General features: G+C 47.9%; 1 protein-coding gene across 1 annotated transcript; it reads right to left on the bottom strand.

Annotated features, from left to right (window-relative positions):
- Window positions 1-2,007: 2,007 nt before the first annotated feature.
- On the bottom strand, window positions 2,008-15,450 carry LOC144143061 (uncharacterized). Its single transcript, XM_077674876.1, has 4 exons — window positions 15,345-15,450; window positions 8,610-8,749; window positions 4,890-5,180; window positions 2,008-3,596 (listed from the first exon to the last, which is right to left on the bottom strand). Exons 1-4 carry the CDS (start codon window positions 15,448-15,450, stop codon window positions 2,031-2,033), a joined length of 2,103 nt encoding a protein of 700 aa, XP_077531002.1. The 3' UTR covers window positions 2,008-2,030.
- Between the last annotated feature and the right edge of the window lie 2,926 nt (window positions 15,451-18,376).

Here is an 18,376-nt window from a genome sequence, read left to right as displayed (position 1 = left end):
ACTTTTTGCTCTAAGCCTGGCACACTTGTCCACATTTTATTAGAATTTGCGCATAACCCTGACCTCCCACCCTTTCTTTCCCCCTCCCCCTCCATGAGCTGTGGGGGAACCTGATTACCAGCGACCACCTGGACATCCAGCAACTACTGGCATCTACGGTCGCCCGGTCATCACTTGGATTCTCGGACTAGGGAACCACTCCAACTTTATAGGGCTCAATAAAGTTTCATACTACTACTACTATTAGTCGCATTTACAATTTGCTAGCTTAAGTGATTTGTGTTAGGTTACGACAGGTTACGCTAGGATAGACAGCAGTAGTTCCAGACGCAGTGCATCCTTGCGAAAGGCTTCTGGGCGTCGGAGAGCAATCACGACACAGCGTTTTAACAAACCTTCTTTAGGAACGCTTACCTAAATTCGGCACCTCTTGCTTCCACTGCCGTACTAGGTTTATATTCAGGACACTTCCCCCATTTGCCTTCATTGAAGAAATATTTATAATAGAAAAAAAATTGCTCCAATCCACGCTGTGAAGGCGGCAATTGCCCATGCGACGTCCCCTGAATTCACACACGTGGCTTTACAAAGATTGAAACCAGAGATTCTGGCAGCCGTTACCCGGAATTCGCGGGGGCTGCGCACTGAACGCAGCGGCAGCATCGGCCTGAGCTGGGCTAGGACAGCGGACGCCACCGCTGTAGCCGGGCCGTTAGTCGGGAGAAAAGAAACGGAGGTGAGCGTCTTTCGAAGGATGAGACAGCGGAACCTAGCCATCCTGATGTGCCAGCTTGGGGATACACCACCACGCGACACAAGCGCAGACACCGAAACAATTCTGCATCTGAGCTTAGTGATTTCCATTTATACAGATTTAAAAGTTAGTTTAGTAAGTTTGAGCATTGCGAGAAAGCTGAGGGAACTTTTATAATCGCTATTTATCAGAACCAGCTAGTTGCTACTTTCACCTTTTGTAATATACCTCTTGAAACACAACCGAATTTGCATTCACCAATTTAGAAAACGGAGTCCCATTCGTGGCAAGCAGTGCGCAAAAGGTAGCGTTTATCTAGGGGCCAGATGTCTGTATGTGTTTTGTACATTGTTTTCCCGCCCTGCAAACAAATCCTTAACGTATGTTTGCCGTACGACCGCTTAATTCCGTCGGGTGCGGGTTACCCTGGAGGTGCTGTCGAACAAGTTAATCAAGCCGTGCGAAGGCCGCGCGCCCTGCTCCAAAACAGGCCCAAAACAACCGTCGCTAAAGCAGACGACAAAGCCGTACCTCCGACGCCGCCGCCGGCGAGTAAGACACCTCCGCGCGGGGAACGCTGGGTAAATTCGCCGCGTCATCTAGAGTGTGCTCCGTGAGTGAAACCCTCCACCCCCACCCCCCCTCCTGCCTCCTCCGTCGCCGCGTTAGGAGTTTGTTGTCCCGCATGCTGCGAAAGAACCGTTGGCTGGTAGAGCTAGAAAACTTTGCTTTAAAATAAACGCTCACGTCCAGCTACGCTAATATTTCGCAATGAGGAAGTTTAACTCGAAGCAATTTTTACAGACTTACTAAAAAGGCCTCTGGCAAATAGAGCATGTGGTATGACGAATACACCCTTATGTTCACTCTGTGAGTAGCTTAAAGATAACTTGAGCCATCGTGCTAATAGTGCAGTACATACCTTCGTGGTCGATATCTGACGTGCATGCTGTTACCTTGTTAAAAATTCTGCCTAAATAGCCGCTGTGGGAGTCAATCGGCGTAGTCGATCAATTGAGAACCCAGCAAGAAAGCTTTCTGGGTAAATCATCGAATATCTCTTATAACCGTCCCGTCGTCCAAAATCATGTAGATGCGTAACAGGGCGTGATAAGTTTGTTTTAAGGAGAGATGTTCTAAGATATATCATCGAATGGTACGTGCAAAACTTTAATTAGCCGAAAGTAATAGCCACTAGCAAAAAAGAGCTAGAAATTGCGACCACCTATTTTAAATGGTCCGTTTTCGTGGTCTTGTCGGCCACCCTGGCAAAACCCTAAATGGAACATATTTTAGGTGCGGCCATACGGTCGTCACTATTGCAGTGGAAGGCCTCGTGAAACTCGGGCATGTTCGACACTGCCATCGTGCACGCTGCAGAAGCCGTGTCCATGTCGAGGGAATTAGCATCCGCGAGCCCGGATCCTCCGGAGCAGAGCGAGAGACAGGCGCGCCTGAAGAACAGCGGACCGGACGCGAGGTAGGCGGGTTCCTCTGCCTTGCCCTGTTCGTCCATCTTGACCTTTTCGCGATACGCGAGCCGGATCGCGTGTGCGGCGGCGAAGGCCTCGTCGAACTGTTCGTTGGCGAGTTTATTGTGGAAAACGGCAGCCTGTTTGCCGTAGCACTCTCGCAGGCCTTGGTACTTGAGAACCGTTTCCGCTGACCACCAGGACTCTCGCTCCCTTTTGATGAACAGCTCGAGAATCTTGCGGGCTAACTGGACGCCTAAAATGATAATTTTGGCGTAGCTGGTATCCGCAAGGTCCTCTAAGATGATCGGTGACAAGGCGTACATGTGCGGAAGCACAAACGTGTTCGTCGCTGGTTGGGACACTATTTCGACGTCCTCATTATCCAGACTACCTGGGCTGGGGTCTTGATCGACGTCGTCTGGAAACTTGGTCCTATTCATGACGTTTGCTCTGTTATATACAAAATCCTTCTCCCGCATATCCAGGCTTTGGTTGTACCTACTGTGGTGTAGTTCTTCTTTGGTCAAGTTGGCGCCATCAAAGCGCCTAATACTCATTCCGTTGGTCATGGACACCCCCTTATCCATGTCGGCAGGGCTCATCCATTTCATTCCCCGTATTTCATCTTCGATCATCTTTGGGGGTGCGAGTAAGTAGCTGTCTATTGTAGCGATCGTAGCTCCCGAGATGGCGAGCACATTGGTCAGCGCCGTTGACCACAAGCGCTTGAATGTGTCGCGGGAGTGCTGGTAGCACAGTTTTTCCGCAAGTTTTTCTCGAAGCTCGGGCACAGACGCGAGCTCGATGTCCATTTCTAAGATGTGAAGCGCCAGCAGGGCCAGTGGGTATAGCGACCTTGCCTCTTCCGAACTATTCAGCAGCGTCAATTTTAAATCCGCGCAGATACCATCGAATCCCCTACCCATGACCTGTAATCCCGCAGGTAGTGTCCTGTCACTAAATGACACTGCATTGTTGATCCACAAATCTGGCGAGAACTCCGGACACTCTTTGCTCCCAATCACTGTGGCAGGAGCGCTAGAAACATTTCGCTGCTTTTTCTTGGAGTCGATGGCATCGTCCACGGCGATGCACTCGTCGATGATGGCGTCACTTGCAGTTGTCTCATCGATGGCTTTGAGGACGGTGCGAAGATGTTCCTTGCTCCCTATTATGGTTCCAGTGTCTGAGATCCTCTGTTTAAAAGAAGACGCTCCGTCGATGACCAAACTGACTTGGCCTGCTGATTCAGAAAGCCTGACTTTGAAGAGTGTGTCAAAGCGCTGCATGAAGGAAAGCCGAAGGAGACGATTGAAGACTTCTGTGTGGCTGGAGGAGAGCCATTCTTTGGGCTTAACGCCTAGAACCTGTAAAAAGAACGTTTTCAGTCAAACATTTACCTACGAAGATCATCTTGACAAGCTTTTTCAATCGAGCACTTTATTGGAATGAAATAACGAGCCAACGACATTTATCAGGACTGGGTCGTGATCTATTCTGTTTTCCACTCCTCACACTGCTGAGGAGCTGATGATTTTCAGTTGGTGAGCAGGCGATCATTACGCCAACCATGACTGTTTGTCATGACGTGTATACGCAAATAGATGCATCAGGATTTATCGTTATCATGATCCTCGTGAACATTCTTGCTGGCGATGATAGCGGCGATGATAATAATAGTAACTTAGACCACCTGTATGTAGTATGTGCGGGGAATTTTCTCTTTGCAGTTAGGCATACACATTATAACATAAAAATTCGGCTCATTCTTCTCTGGCAAAATGAATGCCAAGGGATGCTTTGGATGCTAGGACTTGAAAATTCAAATTAGCTCAGGCTAATAATATTTTGAGACGCCATTGATGTTTCGCTGGTCCAACGTAGGTCTAATGCCCAATGCCTGATGGCTGATAGCTGATGGTAAATTTCGCAGAGATCACTGGCCAGTTGCGTAATGATCATTGCCCAGTGCACAAGGCACTGGTTTAATAGTCAATGTCCAATCGCCAACAACCAATTTCCCAACACACCGGGAAACAGCCAGTGGTATATTTATTTCCCTCTAACCAGTCATTTTAGTTGATCCGAATGACAAATTTCCAATGTATATTGCATCATTACCAGGAACCTGAAACCACGATTCGACGAGAAACAGGTCGATGAGTATACAGGGGTTTAATCAAGACGCCAGTGTTTCTTTTTCAGAAATAAGACTTTTCAACCGGATATATAAATAAGCGTCACTTCCTCCTGATGATCGTGGTGAAATTGAGAAATTTATGCGTGTGTACGAACACATCAGTGGTCTCTAGCCACACTCTCAGCTCCCCCCAATTTCTCGGAAGCAGAAATTAATAACCCATCTATATTTCGCACTCACCATCGGTTTCAGTTATACCTTCCTACATTTTCCTTTATCTCGTCAATCTCCGGACTACGCACATACTTTTTGTGAAAGCATCACCGAGTAATTGCACAATACATAATCTATGTTGTTCATTTTACTACTGGCAATTCATTCTCCATGGAATGTTTCTCCCCTCGCCCTTCTCAGCCAGACAAACGGTGAAACAAATAGCACCTTGAATTGCAGCGACAGTCGGGGCGTCTCAAAGGTATATGCTTCCTGTTAGATTAGCCAACATCACAGTGCTTCTCACCTCGAAGAACTTGGCGATGGACTCCCTCGCACTCCGCTTTGAGCCCAGGTAGGTGACGCAGGAACGGTAGTAGCGGGGCACGCCCTCTAGGTATTTTGAGGCGCCGTAGCCCATAAGCGCCTGGTGCCTCTTTTCCCTGTAGTCTCGAGCCACGTCGGCCATGAAAGAGGAGCCGGGCGACCCTTGTCCAGAACGCGAAGCATTCGGAAGCCAGCGGCCGCAGACGTGCCGGTAAAAGTCGTGGCATGGTTCCACTCCGTTGTCCACTATATTGGTCATGTATCCCATCAGCTGAACCAAACCAGAACGAAATTTAGTAGTTCAAATTAGTGCAGGTTGGCAACCAGAGAAGCTTTTTAGCACATGACACATGGCACATGGCTGAAACAAAATTTATGCGAAAGATGTGAGTAAATTTCATTTATCTTGAGCATGGAAAACAATCCCTAAATGAGATACATACGTACACGCAAACTTGTATTTTGAGTGTACTGACCATCAACATGGCGGCTATGATGTCTAACCCACTCAAATTGCATGATGACACGTACAAGCTTAAGGTCTAAAGAGTTTTGTCGCTAAAAATGGTGCCTATCATATTAAATAACCTACTCGAGGTACATATTCAAATGAAAAGACATGTGTGCTTAGAGTCTAAGTCATGTTTCGAACGGAGTAGGATGGCGTGCTAATAGCACAGACCGCTAAGCTTTCGTTTTCGAACGCTGCGCACATCAAAGGCGCGTGGAGTCCCACGTGCTTTTGTTCGCAGACATGAAACAAATTCACAGCATATCCACGGGGTGAATGATGATGAGTGGGCGAAGCTCCTGAGGGGAAATCATCGGTAAAACCGTGACTCTTCAGTGAAAGTTCGCCCACTACATCTGTGTCCGAACGTAACGTCTAGAAAGTCTCACTTAAACCGCGCGTCGGCACCTTGGGGCTGAGCTCTCCTGATGCGTTTTGCAGACGCCTCACGAGCTCTCACTGCATCGGGGTCTGCCTGCCGATACGCGCGCTTTCTCGCCGCTTCCCGTTCTCTGACGTTTTGGAGATCCTCTTCGCGCCGCAGCCGTGCCGCTTCGCGTACGGCAGGGTCCTCGCGCCGTTGCCGTGACGCTTGGGCCTCTCGTTCTCGAACGCTGGGATCTTGGCGGCGTCGTCGCGCAGCCAGACGACACGCTTCGGCCTCCCGCTCTCGTACGGCAGGATCTTGGCGGCGGCGTCGCGCAGCTTCACGGAGCGCTTCTGCCTCGCGGGCTCGCACATCTGCAGCCTTATCCATCGGGCGACTCCGAGAGCGCGCCAACAGCGAACGGATTTTATTACAACGCTCCCCGCCATCTAGTAAACAATCCAAGAACTAAACTAGAGGTAGCCACGCCATCTAGTAAACAATCCAACCGCATCTTTTCATCATATACAAGTACCGCCATCTAGTAAACAATCCAAGAACTAAACTAGAGGTAGCCACGCCATCTAGTAAACAATCCAAGAACTAAACTAGAGGTGGCTACATACATACGTCGAGGATGGACAGACCCACGCCCTAAGGAGCTTCGCCCCTAAAATACGTAAAGCTCTTGCCGTATATTAGTTTTCTCCGAAACAACATTGCCATAATGTCCGCAATCACACAAGTTTATGTGCACAGAATAGCTTTATGTTTTGTACGACTCATGAATGGGTCACTCGTTGTCACACCTGTTTCTTTTACATGCAGTTCCCGCAATTTCGTTGATACATTTGTATTTATCCGCCCTTACATATGTGAGCCCTCAGGCATTGTCACTGTGACCATGGCTCCTTCCTCTCCGAGATATTACCAGTCTACTTTGTTCATGGAATGGATTCCTATCCTGCATCCTCTTTAAGGCAGTGACTGTCATCAGGCTCCTAATTTGTTATTGAAAGAAATGTAGAACGAACAGCGAGTGCGTTGTGACCGACAGTGGCCTATAAGTAGCTACTGAAATGACATGAAATTCTCCTCTGACTACACGCGTCAAGTAAAAAAACCGTCTCTTCTATTTTGCTGTTTCTTACTGTCGCAACCACATATGGTACATTTTTTCACTACTGTTTCTGCAGATTTTTTTATGCTAATTTGCTCGGTAATAAGAGATTTCATTGCAGCCTTGTGCTCTGGGGCCTCGCCCTGCATGTTTCATTGTGTGAAACTGCTTTCGGCTAAAATAAACTCCGTTCTTCCAGTGAAAAGGCCAACAAACCCGCCTTGAACATAGCGGCTGTAAATTTTTCATGTCTCTCTTGAAGACGATGGTGATGAGATAAGAGAAAATTGACTGAAAGAGGGAACGCATGTGCGACATTGTGAAAAAAAAAAAAGTTTCAAACCGTGTTTGAACTTTCCGGTCGGTAAATGCAGTTGAACTACAAGGATGGTTATGTGGATACCCCGGATCAGTTCCGACTAATGGTATTCGTTACCCTGAAAAATAACGCCCTCTATGGTTCCTCCTATTATTTTTTCTCTTGAGGAGATACATATCTCCGGAGGGTCCGGTAATAGAGTTTGTGGCCTCCAGCGCAGCAGGTGAACGAGCTATAGCCACGACATCAAATACAAGCAAAAGTTACTGACAGCAACGGGGCTACAAAAAGTACAAACTTCGGCCCCGGTGCAAAAAGAAAAAAAAAACAACGAATGGCGAATCCAATGGAAGTGAAATTGAAAAATGAAAGGAAAAGAAAAGGCCAATAAGATACAACAAAAAAATAGCGATAGCGTCCCGTTACATTATTTTCCGAAAAATAATGGGAAATTTAGCGAACGCTTGCTTTATCCACAATCTTTCCAAACGTCGCTTTATACACTTTCGAACCAATAAACGCGAATTAGTTCAGTTTCCGATGACATCGCTGATCTTTTTAAAAAAATGGTTTTCACCAGTGATCTCGCTTTCTTTGTTGCAAGATTTCCGCTAAGGTTTGCTCGCTCAGCCTCATTTTCTTATTGTGACCCGTTCTTCCCTGCCATACAGTTTCATACTAACATATGCTGGAAGCGAATCTATCGCCCGTGTTTACGCAAGCTGGGCTTCAGCGAGCGTGCCGTCGTGTGGCACGAAGAAACGTTCTATCGTTACTCGGCATGGCTCGCAACCAAGATCAAAAGTTGCCAATGGTTTCAAAAAACATATTGTTGCGAATGATTTTTTGGAAGTAATTTATTAACAGAAAAATTTTTCTCATAAAATATTTAGAAGCATCATGCAAGGCGGGCAAAGAATGGTACCCTTTTTGTTGATTTTGGCTTTAAGAGAGGAAAGAAGCCGTGTGTGTATCTAGCCAAGCCAAGTAGGAGAGAAAAGTAGCTAGCTGCTATGGCGTCTCCAATGACGGCGCGTGACTGCACCGACATATTATTATTGATTGATTGATTGTAGGGTTTAACGCGCCGACGCAACGCAGGCGATGAGGCGCGCCGTAGCGGAGGGCTCCGGATTAATTTTGACCACCTGGGGATCTCTAACGTGCGCCGAAATCTCGTACACACGGGCGTTCTTGCTTTTCGCCTCCATCAGAAAAGCGGCCGGCGCGGCTGGGAATCGAACCCGCGACCGACATATTCGTATGAAATTCTATGACTCGTTCTTCTTGCTGCAGAATTTAGAAAGCAACGCCAGAGCAACAATCAAGGTTTCAAGAAAAAAAAAATCCCCAGCTTAGCGCGTGATGACGACGAGTCCTTACGCTTTTGCAGGCAGCACTTTTGCAGCTCGATGCGGGCCTCGGGTACAAGTTGAAAATGAAGATGCTGATGGCGATGCCAATGCCGGAAATCACAAAGAGACAGAGGAGCAGCAGGGGACTCGGGAACAGCGACACCTCACCTGCGAATGAAGGAAGTGTGTTTTTGCTGAATGTACTTGGGCTGAATGCACAGCAAGCAAGCAAGCGTCAGAATGGGTTTTCACTTAGTGCGATGCTCTGTTGTGAGGCAAATTGACGCTTCACCGCCACGTAAATGATGACGATGATGATTTCAGGTTTAATGGCGCAAGGCCGACAAAGGCAAAGAGCGCCATGACGATCGTGAATGAGATGAGAAAGATTTGTAATAAAGGCACTAGATTAAAAATTTGCTAAGAGAAATGGTGTATAGGGCCATGTTAAAACATAATGAGTATACTAAGAGAAAGGGTGCCTATATAGGGTGACATTAAAACACAGTGAGTGCAGGCACCTAAGGTGTAAAGCCTCAGGTCCCGCCATTGTTTTGCAACACGAGGTTATGGGCAGTAAGATATGTGTTTTAAAAAATCTACGTCTAATGAGAATAAGGCCTTAATTCAGTCTTCGTTGCGTGATTGATTGATTGATTGATTGATTGTGGGGTTTAACGGGCCGAAGACACAACTGGGCAATCAGGCGCGCCGTATAGTGAAGGGCCCTAAATTAATTTTGACCACCTGGGGATCTTTAGCGACGTACGGGCGTTTTCGCTTTTTCCCCCATGAGAAAAGTAGCCACCGCGGCCGGGATCGAACCCACGTCCTTGGGCTCAGCAGCACAACGCATTAGCCACTGAGCCACCGCGGGGAGTCTCATTGAGACTAAGATTGGAACTGGTAGGGGCGCTCACAAACTCGCCTTCCATGTACACAGTCACGCTTCGTCGTAATCATCACTAACGAGAAGGTAATTTCAATATTACTCAGTTACACATAGAGTCGCAGTGTCATAATTCAGCTAATTGATGCAAGACAAAGCTCATCTGGCGTCACACGAACTCGATAAGAGTGACGCAATAAAGGAACCCCTCCGCAATTAAACGCGATGGCGACGCTCACATATATAGTCTCACAAAAATCGCAGAGATGATTTAGGCATAAACCAAAAAGTTAGAATCTCTCGTGACTCTCTAAGTGGAACGCATACCACGTACTTCACCGCTGGCAAAGCCCTCGCCCGCCCTAAAAAGTGACATCATGCGTCAAAGCAAAGTGGCACTTTCACACATCCCTGCCGGAGCAGGTTGACAAGCTCACAAATATCTCTACAGCAGCTTGTGGTGATGGGCTACGACTGCTACAAGTGTGGCTGTTTGCGTCAGTCAAGTTGAAACTTTTATTTCCGCTAAAATTAGCGAAAAATCTCCGCATTCCGTGGTTCAGAGGTCAAGTCAGGCGCGAGTCAAGTCAAGTCAAGAGGAGGTTTTGACAGTGTGTGTTGTTAGCTGAGTGCCGCTGGGGATGCTGAACTACCATGACCAGTCGGCCCACTAGGACGACGCGAGCTCGCACGAGAAGCAGCTGCTTCGACGCGCTCTCTTCGGGCGCCTGTCTCTACGTGGACGGCCGCCATGTCCGTGGAAGATATTGTAGCGTAAGCTACACTGACCGAGGCTGAGCAGTTTCGCGTGGGCCGTGAAGGGCCGTTCTGCGCAAGCGCGAAGAGCATTGGATTGGTTTGGATAGGACCGGATTGGCTTGGCTTCAATTGGCTTAGCTTGGAATGGATTAAATTGGATTGTGTTGGATTGAAATCAAATCCAATTGGAGTACGGGTGTGTAGAGAATTGGGTCTGCACATTTGCCGGTCTGCGCATTCCAGAAAAGTGACGTCATAGTCACGGCAGACGCACTGGCTCCGGCGCGTGCCTAGCTGTGCGCCTTCGTTGCGCAGTAGCTAAGTCTGACGCTGCGCAGGAGCCGCTTGATAGCCGTTTCGCGTGGCTCCTGGAGAGCCGTGCTGCGCATGCGCGAGCAGCAGTGACTGGACTGGACTGGACCGGACTGGACAGGGTTGTATTGGATTGGACTGGATTGGATTGGATTGGATTGGAAATCGTTTTAGCAGCTGTAAGCATAACCAGCTAATCCTAGACAACCAGGAAACCTAAGAATAACCAGCTGAACCTTAGCTCACGCTACGTATACCCTGGCATAGCCGAGCTAAGCCACTGCTAATTTTCGCTGTCGGAGCCTTCACCGCTTGCTGCACGCCAATGAGGCACTGGCCGACGACTTCGGCTCACTTTATGGACCGTCGGGTCGACGCCCGTGGTCATGCATTTAAACTAGATGAGTGGTCAGTGGTCGCTGCACCTGACCGTGGCTGTCGGCGGCTCATCACTATTTACGATTGATGTTGCCTGAATTTAGCTACCCGTTGGAACAGCGCGAACAGGACCGAAACCTTCGCATGCATGTTGTTTCCAAACGTTTTGGCGTATTCATAACCTCTTGGAATTAATTCGGTTAACTTGCGCGCTGGCCGACTAAGGGCAATTGCTCCAAAAATAACGCCATAGGCAAAAATTCGAATGGTTCCGACACAGCAGCCTCTGCTCATAAACTTCACGCCCATGGTGAGACGTTTTTAAATATGGGTGCTGCACATTAGGCAAACCGAACTTCTATAAAACACAGCACACTACCATTGAGGCCATTCATTCCACTTAGTCTTCAGTTTCTCAAACTGCCTGAAGTTAACTTTCAGGCCTGAATGCCTATTGCAAGGTATTGTCAAATACGTCACACCTTTTACATTCGAGAACTTTCCCACTTTTGAGCAACATGAATTAGCGCAGGTTTGATTGGCAGCTGTCAAACCTGTGACATCAACCTTGCTACATGTGTTGATTTTTCGGGCACGACTTTTTACCCACTCCACTCAGGGAGGCATAAATGCAAAAAAAAAATAAATAAATAAATAAAGGAGGCAGGTTGGTCTTACGTGGAACTGGCCTCGGTAGTATGTCCTCCAGCTTCGATTGGCGTCCGTCGTCATCTTTCGCTGGAAGCAAAGCAAGCACCAAAAATGCGACTGTTTGGTTGTGCTAAGCACGCAATATCGCGCGATGGCAGCTCAAATTCCTGCTTATAAAGCAAAGTAATACAATTAAACCCAGTTCCACCCAGTGTTCGGTCGGCTGAAACAGAGAAGGTGTGGTTCTCTTGTGTAGGTTCAAACGTTAACGGGCACTCGGCCGATAACGGCAGCGCCCTATCCGCGAAAATTTTGCAGTTCCCGCAGAGGAAACGGGAGCTAACCATCAGCGTTCTGAGGCTCCCTCTCCTCACGCTTCCCTACAGGAGGGAGAGGAACCCTCCCCTGTGAGACCACTGCGCCCCCTATCGTAGGGTGTGGGAACCGGGCGAGGCCATCTGCGTGACGCATGAACTACAGCAGACTTACGAAAAGGCTCAATGTACAACAGCTCCGCTGTTAAAAACGCGAAGTGCCACAGATTCTTCGCAAATTCTTTGCACAAAGGAAATCTCGCCTCGTCCGGAAGAAGCTGCAGGAAACGTGATACGTGACGTGCGAGTGTGACGCCACCTCTTGGAAAACCCATAGTCATCTCAGCCGGATTAGTTGCTCCGTTGCTTGAATTTGGCGCGCATAGTAAGCGCGCGAAAACATGTCACATCAAGTCGTTTTCCACCTTTCAAGCTCTCAATGAAATCATTCTCTAAGAACTTCGTGCCCTTATCCTTTCCTTTGCCATTTCTCACCGATGCCCATTCCCCCTTGTTAGCAGTGGTCTTCATCTTCATAAAATGTTCTGCTGCCACTACTGTTCGTCATTTTTTTTGTGATACCCCTTACCCCAATCAGTTAGTCATAAATGAGCAGAAACAGGACACATCAATCACAAAAAGCGCTCAATTTCACCCTCTTATTATTTCAATGTAGCAAACATTACTTCAATATGGCAGGCGCAGAAAGTCAACAATTCAATATCAACTTCAAGGATCGATTGTGGCGCGTGCCCACCAGCCCAATCAATTTGTTTGCTACTTTGCCCCAAGACAATTATTTTTAGCGGCAGACCAAAGCGCCCCGTTTGCAGTATATGTGCTGCCATCGCTGCGTGATTTTTGTAGAAGACTGGCGATTTCACGGCTCTTAAAGGAGCCACGAAGACAAAACTTAACTGTGAACTAACTTAACTGTGAACTAACTATTTCCAAGTAAATGAAACCTGGCTTAACAATGGAGTCGTCTTACTGGCCAATTTCAATGTTTTTTTTTCTTCTCAAGGTACAGAGCATTTTCCGCTAGCTCTCGAGACTAAAATTGTTATTCTACACGGCCCTGTCGATTGGATACGGATTCGGTCGTAACCTAGCTACACCTTTGCTGTAAAAAATAAATCCCACTGCAGCGAAGGCATCGACCTAGTGTGTCTGTGTGTGTGTGTCTAGAAGTATGCACCCTCACTTTTTTTTTAAAGAGTCTCTAAAAGAGCCATGAAGAGAAAATACAAGTTGGGTTTATTAGAAAGACTGCTTAGTCCCGATAACAATGATACCAGTATCATTGCAATCTTCGAACAAATAACGGAGATATCAAAGAAAACGTGTGAAGCAGTCGCAACTTTTCTATGACGTCACGGAACCTTGTTTGTGCGATTGGCGGCCGCCTTACTGAACTGTCGCGGCGACACATGACTGGACGTCTGTAATTGGGCCTCTAGTTCCATTTGACCGCATCACTTGAATGCTAACGTGCAGTTAACGCACTGAAAATTATGTTTTATTGAGCATCCTCGATTTACCGGTCCTGGACGATCCGCGGACAGTCCGAGGACTGTGTTCCGACCGGAAGTCCCATAGGAATACAAGGGAAAATCGAGCGCCGGATCGCGTCTTGGACAATCCGCGGACGATTCGGGGCTGATAATCGAGGAGGCCCATTGTTGGCCCGTATGATGTCATTCTTGCTCATAACACGTCACTCTGGCGCAAAATTTGAAAGTTTTTAAATACTTCTTGCTTTTTTTTCGTTAAAAAACATCTTTTGGGGCTGTAATGGAACTGAGTGAGATACCGAATCCTAGTTCTTTCAAATTAAACGTAGTTGTATTTTCTCTTCATGGCTCCTTTAAAGGCCACTAACGACCGACCTCTTTTTCCTTCGAACACCTTTGGGGGTCCTTCGTTAATTACACGGAAGTGGAGCCGAACAAGCTTGTAAGCGAAGACATCGCCTGCAATAGGAGGGAAACATATATCCGTGGCAGTGCACAAGTTCATCGGTCTGCTTGGGTATGCTAGGTTTAACCCGTAGCGGCTATAGCATAGTGCGCATAAACTTAAACTCGAGCGCTTAACCCCGCATTTGATCCCGAAACGAGCATATCAACTGGTTGCTCTTGGGTACGTAACCGAACCCGTTATGAAATGCAGGAAATGACGTTGCTAACATTCCCCTAGAATCCAAAATGGCGCTTCGGCAAGGGTATAGCCAACAAGTAGGGGTTCCAATTTCCACGCCTTTCTAGGAAGGTGAGTTGCATGCTGTCTTCATGCTTCCTTCGAGCTTCCTTCGAGCTTCCTTCGAGCAAAGGGTAAGCCGAAGTTAGACTATTATTGTTGGTTTTCTAAACTTTCAATGATATTGATTGATTGATTGATTGATTGATTGATTGATTGATTGACTGAATGACTGACTGACTTACTTCGACAGGTACAATAGGTACGAGACTATTATTGTTGGTTTTCAAAGGTTGCAATAATATTGATTGATTGAGTCACTGTCTGACTGATTTATTGACTGATTGATTCATTCACAAGGTGCGATTACGCAATGGTCTGATTAGTGTCGTGTCATGGCCGCCATAGGAGCAGTTGGTTTCACCCAACGGGACCAACCGCTACCGCTCAGTGACTAGCCAGAGTCACTGTTAATTATTGATAGTGACGCTCGGTAGTCAGTGAGCGGCAGCGGTTTGTCCGGTTGGGTAAAATGAAGACTGACTGATCACTTGCCGTCGCGAAACGACACCAGCGAGGATTGCTGTACTGGATGGGAGCAGTCTGTCTTGATTTTAGATGCGAAGCATCTCATGCTCGGGGCTGTGTCCCTCCCTTCCTCGTTGTCGTCGTTGTCCGCTGTCCGCACTCTACTGCGCATGCGCGTCTCTTCAACCCCGTCAGCGTTTGGGCTGACGTCAGCGCAGTCTATAAAAAGAAATAGTTACGCGGCGCGCGGTTTCGATCCCACGACTCTCTGGCCGCAACGGGAGGTACGTGGCGCTCTTCCCACTGCGCTACAAACCGAGACGGGAGCATGTGCTACGAACGCGCCTTATGTCCTTCACTCATTCAAACTACGTCAAGAAGCTACTGATACAACGAAGGCACGCGAAGCTGAACGTTAACGGAAATGACGAACTGAAAGCTATTGCGAACTTCAGTCGACCCCATGGCTGCTTCGCATACTATCTATAATCAGGGTTCCCCTACGGGAAGATAGTGTAATTTTTTACCCAACCGGCCAAACCGCTTCCGCTCACTGACTAGCCAGCATCACTATCAATAATTAACAGTGATTCTGGCTAGCCTAGTCAGTGAGCGGAGGCGGTTCGACCGATTGCGTGCAATCAACTATCACTGCTCCCATGGCCGCCATGATGCGACACTATATAGCCCGTTGCCCGTGCGATTCACTGGGGTCGCCCCGGCGGTCCCCTACCTGCAGCGTGTTCCTCCTTGGGGCGCTTCTCCGCACCGGAGCTCAGTTTCTTCTCCTTGCGTAATCCGCGCCCTGGCGACGCCGTGGTGCCAGATGTCGTATCCATCTTCCAAGCAAACGGTGCGGTACCTCCGCGCTCAGCAGACCTTGTCGGTAGTTTGGGACCCTTCAGCTCGAGCTGCACCAGCTGTGGGTCGTGCTTGCTTCGTCGTTCTCGGCTGAACCAATGCGCGGGGCACATTGTTCTGTTGCTGCACGTTGTCTAAGAACTGATTGAGTTTAACCTTATATTGCCTAACATGGCACAAATTGTATAGAAATAAAAATAGCGAGGTATTTTTTGCCCAAAATGACCTGTCGTCAGACATTGTAGTAAACGCAGATGATATAATACTCACGCCTACCAATTCGGGAGAACACCGTAATGACAATAAGCTGATACAAATACTAGTTACAACATCAGAATTGAGGCGCTATGTTATCTTTGACCGGCTTTAATAATCTTAATGAACTAACACGCAGTGCATGAATATTTCACTCTGAATCCCTGTGAAATAACACTGAGTAAATACCAGGTAAGAGACTATTTCTTGCCATTTAAGAAGTCCAACGTAATGACATTCACATCCAGAATGGCGTGCCTAGACATGTACGACAAAACCAAACTTTCAGATGCTTTAAAAGTTTATTAGCTATACGTTTCGATGAGCATAGATTCATCATAATCATCAGCAGCAACATTACTATCATCATCATCATCATAAGCGTGGTTACGTCCCCTGCAGGAGGAAGGTGCCTCTTAAGAATCTCCAGCCGCGTCTTTAGAGTATTGGCCGAGCCCACCGTTAGCCCCATGCCTGTCTCCGCGTTCGTCCCCTCCCACGGAGCATGCACCCCGTGTACCACAGGGCTCACTGGGAGGAACGAGCGCGAGCACTGGCAAAGAAATTGCCCATTTGACCAGCAGGCATCATGTATGTTGACGCGGCAGAATATCGCCATCACGATGGCTACGCCCTCGCGGCCGTGAGCAGCACGGATAGCCCCCCTGTTACCTCTCTCACCGTGCTTACCACCTCCACAGCGGCGGCGGAGGAGGCTGCAGTAGCACTTGCGTTAACGACCCAGCCTACTCCGACAATTGTAACCGCAGATTCGAAAACAGCCATTCAAAATTTCACCCGTCGGTCAATTTTCCTCGTGGCATCCAAAATCCTCTTTACAAATCCCCCGACCTCTCCGGTCGAACTCATTTGGACACCGGCGCACACTGGTTTGGGAGGGAACGAGGCGGCCCATAATGTCGCACGAGGGCTTACTATCCGTGCCGGTGCTAGCCTCACCCCCTACCATGGTGCCCGATTCGCGAGGGGCCGACTAATCAGCTATCACGACATCGTCGTGCATTACCGCCTCGCCCGCCGCCATTATCCCCCCGCTCATCCAGGGCTCCCCAACTATCAGGAACGCCTGTGGCGACTCCTGCAAACGAATATCCTCACTTGTCGGGCAGTACTCCATCGTACCCTGATCAGTATCACTCACCGAATTGCCTCCTCTGTGGTGCCTCCGCCGCACTTGTACAATCTATGTGGGCATGCCCTTAAGATCCCTTCTAGTGTGTAAATAGCGATGAGCAGTGGGAGCGTGCGCTGGGCAGCTCGGACCTGGACGTGCAAACACTCCTGGTCACAAGAGCTGCCACCGTCGCCGCCAGAATTCAACCGGCGGTCACCATGCATTGCTAAACCACAGGACTCAATAAAAGTGTTTCTCCGTCCCTCTCCGGTCCCTCCCCGAATTTCTGTAGTTCATCCCCCTGCATCGTGATAACCAATAAACACCACGAAATTGAAGGTTATGTTCAATAAATATTCCAAAGAAACGTGCCTTCAAGGTATCTAACGAAATCTTGAAAACAGTAAGAGATTACGTCTATCTTGGGCAAGTCGTAAGTGCTGATCTCAATTATTAAAGGAATTTACCCGCATAATAAGCATGGGGTGGGCTTTTGGTAGATATTCTGATGTCCTCAATAGTAAGATTCCTCTGTCACTCAAAAATTTGGAACATAACCAATGTGGTTTACCTGTAATGACGTATGGGGCGAACACTTGTGGTCTCACTAAGCGACTCCAAATGAAACTTCGATCGGCTCAACGGGATATCGAAAGACGAATGATAGGGATCACGCTTACGGATAGAAAAAAAAAAAAGAAACACCCGCCGCGGTGGCTCAGTGGCTAAGGCGTTGCGCGCTGCTGAGCACGAGGTCGCGGGTTCGATTCCCGGCCGCGGCGGCCGCTTTTCTGATGGAGGCGCAAAGCAAAAACGTCCGTGTGTGCGAGATTTCGGCGCACGTTAAAGGTCCCCAGGTGGTCAAAATTAATCCGGAGCCCTCGACTACGGCGCGCCTCATCGCCTGCGTTGCGTCGGCGCGTTAAATTCTTCAATCAATCAATCAATCAATCAATCAATCAATCAATCAATCAATCAATCAATCAATCAATCAATCAATCAATCAATCAATCAATCAATCAATCAATCAATCAATCAATCAATCAATCAATCAATCAAATGCGTGGAGTAGGGAACAAACTCGCGTGGAAGCCATTCTAGATCAAATCAGGCAAAGAAAATAGGCTTGGGCGGTACACGTCATGCGCATGAGGCAGAGCAGGTGGACCGTTCGTTTAACCGTGTGGCTGGCAATAGACCGTAAACGCCATAGGGGTCGGCCAAGAACTCGATTATTTATTGATTTATTGTCTTTCAGTTGTAGGTCACCATAACGCTGTCTACGCTGTTACGATGAGTTCGTCGGCCTGGAAGTATACTCTGACCAAAAATCTGACGTATTGTCGACGCAATCATCTAAACACACATGGTTCCAAATGCGAGCCTGCCTCGGTTGAGCTTCATCCAATCGATTCTTCAAATCCCTAAAGGAGAATGTTTGGCGCCGCTTAGCGCCTCACCTTCATCTAATGCAGCTGATTCCCGAAATTCACTCTTTCTTGTATTTGAAAAGC

This window comes from Haemaphysalis longicornis, unplaced genomic scaffold, assembly GCF_048455015.1.
Source record: "Haemaphysalis longicornis isolate Haplotype H1 unplaced genomic scaffold, Haemaphysalis longicornis Haplotype H1 scaffold_6, whole genome shotgun sequence".
NCBI classification, from domain to species: Eukaryota; Metazoa; Arthropoda; class Arachnida; order Ixodida; family Ixodidae; genus Haemaphysalis; species Haemaphysalis longicornis.
The sequence above is the reverse complement of the archived record's forward strand: the minus strand, read 5'-3'. Positions and strand labels throughout refer to the sequence as shown.